The sequence below is a fragment of the Symsagittifera roscoffensis genome, chromosome 5 (assembly GCF_963678635.1).
Source record: "Symsagittifera roscoffensis chromosome 5, txSymRosc1.1, whole genome shotgun sequence".
Classification (NCBI taxonomy): domain Eukaryota; kingdom Metazoa; phylum Xenacoelomorpha; order Acoela; family Convolutidae; genus Symsagittifera; species Symsagittifera roscoffensis.
The window spans coordinates 48,205,572-48,213,454 of record NC_087066.1 but is presented as its reverse complement, the minus strand read 5'-3'; the positions used below and the strand labels follow the sequence as shown (position 1 = coordinate 48,213,454).

Below are 7,883 nucleotides of genomic sequence, written 5' to 3'. Positions count from 1 at the left end.
AATAAAATAAAATGAAAACTTTTTTTTCTAAAATTTGAAAGTTTTTAAGAAAAGCATCCCCCCACACGCCATATAAAGTACAAAAAGATAGATTTTGTTCCTTGTAACAAATCAATTATGACATATAAGCTTCGTTCAACCAATTTGGAATGATTTATAAGACGGATTAAATCTCCGCCTACGCGTTAATAGCGCGAATTATATCGCTCGTTAATTGTCCCAAATTGCTCCAAATGACCAAAATGGCAATCTTTAAACCCTCATAACTCTAGGAAAAATGATCACAGGTGAAATATCTTTCCAAATTTAAGCTCAGGACAACAATATCTTTTGAATGATATAAAAAAATTCTGTCAAAAATGGCTAGTTGAAAAGTCGAAATTTGTCTGAAGAAAAAAAAACCCACCCCGAGCACAAATATTCCGTTACTTTCGTACCGTTGAGTATGCAAGTTCAGTGATAAATAAGGTTGCGAAATCTATTTACATTTTGTGCAATCCGCCTAAATTTGCGAAATCTGGTCTCAAAAAATGCGGATTCCACTTACATTTGCGGTTTGCGCTTACCATTGCGGAATCTGCTTACAGTTCCGGAATCCAGAACTACTAGCTATATTTCTTGTTGCGGAATCCGCAACGATACAAGTGTGCCGATAACAGTACAGGTGTTTGTTTGCGGAATCCACGAAAGTTTTCTAAGAGACCACTCAAATTATGGAACATTTTACAATTCCAATGTTTTAAGATTTGTTCCTGGATTCCGCTGACATCTCACATTGCTATAGATGAAAGATAATAAATATGTTGAGTATGCAAGTTCAGTAATAAACAAAATTGCGGGATCCAATTACAATTTGCGCAATATGCCTATATTTGCGGATTCCGCTCACAAAAGTTGCGGTTTGCGCTTAATATTGCGGAATCTACTTACAGTTCCGGAATCCAAAGTTACTAGCTATATTCGCTCGTCGCGGAATCCGCAACGAGTTGAATGTGCCGACAAATTTTACTTTACATGTGTTTTTACGAGGAATCCACGGAAATTTTCAATTATTTTTAGAGTTTTTTTTGTGTAATTCGAGAACATACAGACACAAAATTGTGCGCCTATCCAAGTGCACTGTTTAGCTTCGGTTTTCTTTCTGCCCTTGCTTTCTTATACAATTGAAAACCTTCCATGAGCAACTTTTTTGAATCTTCTTGCAATGTGCTCAAGTTGATGTGTCTCGGTATTTGTCATTAATCTGAACCGAAAATACTAACTCATGGGACCTTGCTGATAAGTGGTAAGAATTTAGACGTCGTCAAATATTCGTTATACTCATTGTCTGCTTTTGTTTTCACAATCAACTTGTCAACAATCAATGCCTACCACAACATTCCGACATTAGTTGAATGTCAAAAACTTCGCAAACATCTAACAAACAAAACATAAAGTTTCATTTTAAGCGAATAGAAAGTTACTTATAGACGGTCAACTCCTCATTCATTTGAATCGCCGAATAACGTTAACATGCTAAAAATATTTTTCGCATCAATTTTATTTGTTTTTCCTGGAGATTCATTCAAGCTGGGACGAGGTAAGTTTTCTCCATTATGAAAAAAAAACATTGCAACCTTCCGTTGAATAAATATTTGAAACATTTTTTTTTGCTTCTAGATTCCGTGGACAATTCAAACGAGCTTGGTGAAACTACCCAATGCGAGAGTCAGTTTACTGTTTCCTATTTTTTTCCCGCACTTACAATGATTAGTTTAGTGGAACCATATCACTCCCATTGTCCATTGAGAGCTATTTGAATCAATTTCCATGCAAAATTAGCCACGATCTTTAATTTTACCAGTAATCGAGCTATGTTTTCAACATTTTCCTTTTTTGGATTGTAGTTTTGTAATAAGGTCAATAATGATAGTTACCTCATAATTTATAATATAAGCAAGTTCTATAGCAGCCCCCAAAATCTGTAGCACGATTCTTGTTTGATTGGATCTGCCCTGGAATCGGCATTTCGGTCGAGCTTGGATATTTAGTTTTGATATGAAATTTTGTCATATATCGTTTGGATGATAGCAAATCCTTTAAATGTAAAATGGTGTATTTCTAATATTTTGGGAATGGAATGCTTGGAAAATTAATTTTTTCGACTAACTTTTTCAAAAATCTGCCGGGTGATTCACCCCCTTCCTCTCAAGCCCGGGGAATTTCCAGGACAACTTCTCCTTAAATCCTTATTTATAAAACTATGACTTCAAACAGGGCGTGCCCACTTGAGCGACTGGCAGGACGACCCCTGTCCTTGCTTCTGTGGCACTGGAACCACCACCTCCAGAAGAGAGTGTGTGTGGTATGAACAGACTGACGATGGAAGTTGTGAGGAGAGGAGAACCGATGGACCGGGAGCGTTTCATATCTGCGGGAGAGCACTGATGACGAAAGAAAAGGATTGCTACAATGGCACCTGCTGTAAGTGATTTTAAAAATCCTATATTAAACGACAGTTTGCACTGGCTGCCCGTTGTAGAAAGGATTACCTTCAAATTACTAGTATTTGTCCATAAAATTGTGCACGGTTTACCAGTTCCAGGCTATTTGAAAAACATTATAATCTTAAACAATCAGGAGACGTACGAAAATTCAATAACTGCAAAATTAATGTCAGGAAACACAAAAACGCCTTCAGAAATAGAGCAAATTCAGTAAGCGGGCCGCGTCAGTGGAAGAAACTAACTGTTCAGCTACGTGAGAACCGAGATAAAACAAGGTTTAGACGGACGCTTAACACTCATTTTTTCCGAGCCGCTTATCACCTAGACTAGTTTTCAGATCTGATTAGAATGAAAATCAGAAAAGCCGGGATAATTAAAACGAAAAATTTTGAGCTACGCAAACGAAATTGTATGCTTTCAAAGAATCAAAAACCATACCGCGAAATTATCGAGCTCTCATTTTCCAAGAAATGGCGAATTTGAAATCTTGGTTCCTCTCTTGTTTAGGGTGTTTATTTGCGCAATACTATCACTATCTCTCGCCCGGTTGGCACTATTGCCATCACGTGCACCAAAAACTTCACGCATGAATTGAAGCTCAGTAACATTCAAAACGAAGTTGTTTTGGGAACGAACAATCTGCTCGATAAATCGTCAAAACTGTTGATGAGCCCTGTATTGGTTTCTGATGAAATGTATTATTTAATCAGAACCCTAAAGTTCAATGAATTCAAGGTTCGAATCATGAAACTTATCGGTAGAAAAGAAAAACACGCAACGATCAGTAGAGCCAATGACTGCTTCTCGAATATCGCCAGAGAGCTTAAAGTGCCATATTTCAGCCATCGTCATTTCAGGTTTAGTAAACTCATGAGTGAGGATGGACTCCACTCTAACGCGTCTCATATAAGGGAGCTAGCGCCTGATTTTAAAAATGCTTGCCGGTAAATGGATGAAAACTTACGATTATTTAGAATGTAACCACGTCCAGGTAAGGATCAGGGTTTTAAAGGGTTTTAAAGAATTTAATCAGACTGTAGATAATAAGAGTGAAACTAACACCATGAAACACCAGGCCTAGATCAACGTTGAGGACTTACTATCAAAATAACATGTCAATTTTTCCAGAGCAGCAGTTTTCATCCACTAAACCTATCTTAGGGTTCAAAAAGGTAAACCCAGCCAGGCCCAGATTAGGAGTTCGACAAGTGGTGGATAAATCAAAACACTGATTATGATGATGATGATGATGATGATGATGATGATGATGATGTTGATGATGATGATGATGATGATGATGATGATGATGAGGATGATGATGATGATGATCATGATGATGATGCTGATTATTATGATGATCATGATGATGATGATGATTATTATGATGATGATGATGATGATGATGATAATGATGATGATGATGATGATATATTAAATTTTACAATTGAAAGAAAAATTTTATGAGCAAAAATAGAAAAAAATTAGTTATTCGCAATTTTAAATAGAAAAATCTTTCGTCGAATTCTAAAGTTCCCATTAATTATCAAACCAAAATTGTTTTCGCAGTTTTGGTTTAAATTTTAATAATGTCCTAGTCGTAAGTGACATATTTTTGTGATCTTACTGCTATTATGACTAAAATAGCTCATTAAATGACAAAAATCGCGAAAAAAAGCAAAAACTCAACGCCTGTCTTGCGCAAACCCTTTTTTGAAGAATTTTGAAGCACATCATTTGGCCGAAAAAAAACATAATTTAATTAGCCATAGATAAAACGGTTGCTTCCAAAAAGCATAACTCTCAAATGGCGTAAAAACAATTTATTTCCCTAATGGCAATAGCAATTTCAAAAAATGTGTGGAAACTTTAAGGCGCGAAATGTTAGAGCTTTCACGACAGTTTTTCCGCCTTTTTTTCACTTCTCAATAAGTCATTAATCACTCTTCAACAAATAATTCCAGCAGAACTACCAGATTCTAACAGAAGTCAAGTTGAAAATTTGAGACGGGGTTGCAATTTGTTTTATGATGGATATTTGTATTTAAAAAATCGAAGTTTTTCCGCAACGAAAAAAAATTGGCGAAACCTAAACGCAATGATTAGCAACGTGAAACAGAGATTCGAAGCTCAATGGCATGGTATCGAAAAATATTGGGATAATCTTTCAGAAAACTGCCAAAACTTGTAAAAAAGAAAGCAAATTTATTTGTTTTTTTTTTGGGTGATATTTCCGGTTATTTTAAGTTCAAGTTAAGTCAGATGGTACTGCCACCTTAAAAAGTTTGATTATTTTTGCCTTTTGGGAATTTCACAATTTTTATGCCGTATGGGAATTTTTAAATTTTTATGCTGGGACTTATGCCGTTTGAGGCGTAATCTGCATAATTCCCAAATGGCATAAAAATTTCAAAATTCCCAAATGGCATAAACATCAAAAATATCCCAAATGGGATAAAATTTGTAAAACTCCCAAATAGCATATATAATCTATTTTTTTAAAAATGGCAGTAAGATCTAAATTCTGTTTAAAATAAAATAACCAGAATATTTAACAAAAGAAATAAATGAATTGGTTTTAATTTTTGCAAGTTTTGCTAGATTTTTTTCACAATCATTTGTTTTTATGCCATTTGGGAATGAAGCCATTTGGGAACTACCTTGTGACCTATTTATTTGTATTCATGGTTGTGACATAATTGTAAGTGTTATGTAAGTATAGTGATCAACCTGGTGAGTGAACAGACGCAGGACGTGTACGAGGCAGGATCCAACTCCGACTTCTATTACGAGGCCTACACTTTGGGGGGACAGATCTGCGACATTGGCAAACTGGACCTGCCAGACTACAACGACAGACAGCGAGGAAAGTGAGAATTTAGAATAACGGATCTCACTAAGTATACTCCCCCTATTGCCAAAGGGGACGTGCATAGCTTCAGAAATAGAGATGAAATACCAGCGCGGAACCCTGTGAAAAATTTATGAAGATCACAACCACAGTGCTTGTAGCTTGAGGGTGAAGCAACATTACCCAGCCCAGAAAAATAACCAACAAAATTGCTGGTAGTTCTTAAACAGGGGCACAACAGCGGTTCGCCGTGATGAGCTGTACAGCTCGTATGTTGGTCCTATCCCTCGTGGATAAATGGTCTTAATCTATTAAAAAGGTGAAAATTCGTATGTTGGTGATTTTTATTGTAGATTTATCTGTCTCTTTGACAACTCTAAATTAACTGGGCTGATTATTCTGATTATGAACCTCACTGGGTTAATCGAAAATCGAACAAAATCCTAAAGGTTTTTCGATGGATTCAAAACTATGTAAGAAGATCTGAGCTACCTTTATTCGTTTCGAGCTGGTGATAACTTATAATTAAGGCCCTCGAAATTTATTAACGACAGTGAAATGGGGAAACTTGTTGGGTTTAATTCAAATTGGATTCAGGTTCAGTTTTTGCCGTTTAGAATTGACACGTACTACCTGTCTATGCCCTGTAACGCCTGCATGAAGAGCTCAACGGAGATATTTGACAAACTGAAAGTAACCATCCACGGAACAGACGGTTGGAAAGCTGCATGGGTGAGATGATCCCGTTTTTCCCGGTTTGAACCTATTATGACTTTTGTTAAGACGTTTGTTAGCACTCATTAAGACTTTTGATAATTTGGCCATTCAACAAGTGTTCAGCCGCATTATATTCAAGAAAACTGCGAAATAAAATTAATTGTTATTAAGACCTGAGGTCAGCGTAAGTTACGGTTTTTAAAAAGCTTTGAAGCTCTATGAGGCTAATTTTTATATGAGAATAAAATAAATGTTTGGACCCAGGGGGGAGCTTTTAAGATTTTTGCATGGAGATATGAGCAGACTTTTTCCTTAGAAAAATGAAAACTGCTTTGTAGACCTTTTTAGATAACGGAAATTGATTTGGCAAGCTTTCTATTGCTACTAAAAGACCCTATGTTAGCTAAAAGCTCAGATTTCTTGATAAGTTGTGCCAAAATGTCGTTTTTGGGTAAATATTTGAAGGTTTTGCAAGAAAATTAATTTTTGTTTCAGAGCGCTCTACCAACCAATTGATTATCCATACCAAAAGAATTGTCTATTGGTGCGTTTTGAAAACTTCAGAGTTGGTCAGCATTAAAATAATGTCGTAAAATAGTGCTAACGGAGGCCCCCTGGCGGGTGAGGGGGTCGAACTAATTATGATAAGAGGTGCCCTAGGTGTGTAGTTTGGGATTTTGCGGAATTAGGGTTTTGGAACTGTGATTTTGGTGCGCCGGAATCCGTAATAGAAGCTTAATTCTTTGAAGTTTCCGTTAGTTGCGGATTCTGTGATCAATTTATAACAACATAGAAGCCAATAATACTGAGAAATCCGTGACCAATTTTCGCCAGACATTGGTGGCCAGTGTTGCAGAAGCAAATGTTTGTCATGGCAGAAAAAAAAATCCATGGTGTCCGCGGTTCATCCGATACAAATTTGGTGGTTTTAGCTTGTGAAAAATTTTGCAGTAAAATGTGTGCGTATAGATACTGGTGGAGGTGAATGGAAACAATGGTACCTACTTCAACCCCGAGTGGCTGGACAGCAACGGCAGTCTCATCTACGACGACAACTACACCAAACAGCCGAAGCACCAGCACCAGCAGGGAGATCAAAAGTAGAAGAATCAATTGGAGCTTGAAATGAAACAAAATTTGGCAAAAAAACGAAATAATTTTGTGTTAACCGTAAATAGAACTGGAAGTCAATTAATTTCGAAATTTATTATCGCTTATTTTTGTTGATTGAAGATAATTTGATGAATAAGATTATACAATGATTTAGATTAAAAACTTAACTTATTTAAAATAAACTTCCCGAGAAGCTTACTGTTTTTAAATTTGAATGAGCTTAAATGATGTTCAACAAATTGGATGATATGTCTTATCCGAGTCGAGCTGTGCTATTTTTGTTTCGATTAAGTGATTAAAGCTTGCTGCCAGTACTCGATCGTAAACGGACTTCAAGTCAGGCTACAGTTAAGCTAAAAAATACCAGCAGCTGTGCAAAATCGTAAAATGCTCAAACCACAATCATTTTTTGGCAGGAGAAATTGTTGCTAGCAAATTTTTGCCTGTAGTCTGTTTTGCGAGATTTTGCAAAAAAAACCTTATTTCAAAAAACTGACAAAACTTAAATGGACAACATTTTTATTTTAAAGTACGAATGAGTCGAACAAGGATAAAATAAAAGTAACAAGAATAACACAAACTAGATGATGTTTTGAAAATTTACAGATAAGTTTTGTCTTCGCAGACAGAGATGACGTTTTGAGCTCTTCCAATTAAAATCCGGTACGTTTCTTCTTTGTGAATTTATGACCAATCGATGCAGCGACAAAAGTGAGTGT

At 36.2% G+C, this 7,883-nt stretch overlaps 1 protein-coding gene across 1 annotated transcript; it reads left to right on the top strand.

Annotated features, from left to right (window-relative positions):
- The first annotated feature begins 1,350 nt into the window (after positions 1-1,350).
- Positions 1,351-7,362, top strand: LOC134846262 (uncharacterized). The gene is made up of 6 exons (XM_063863544.1): positions 1,351-1,579; positions 1,660-1,707; positions 2,257-2,463; positions 5,206-5,353; positions 5,952-6,066; positions 7,021-7,362. The coding sequence occupies exons 1-6, from the start codon at positions 1,513-1,515 to the stop codon at positions 7,153-7,155; spliced, it is 720 nt and encodes a 239-aa protein (XP_063719614.1). The 5' UTR covers positions 1,351-1,512; the 3' UTR covers positions 7,156-7,362.
- Positions 7,363-7,883: the final 521 nt, after the last annotated feature.

Coding starts and splice junctions, on each gene's coding strand:
- LOC134846262 (XM_063863544.1), top strand. CDS start 1,513: ATGCTAAAAATATTTTTCGCATCAATTTTATTTGTTTTTCCTGGAGAT. Junction 5,354..5,951: donor AACGACAGACAGCGAGGAAA/GTGAGAATTTAG, acceptor TTTGCCGTTTAG/AATTGACACGTACTACCTGT. Junction 6,067..7,020: donor ACGGTTGGAAAGCTGCATGG/GTGAGATGATCC, acceptor GTGTGCGTATAG/ATACTGGTGGAGGTGAATGG.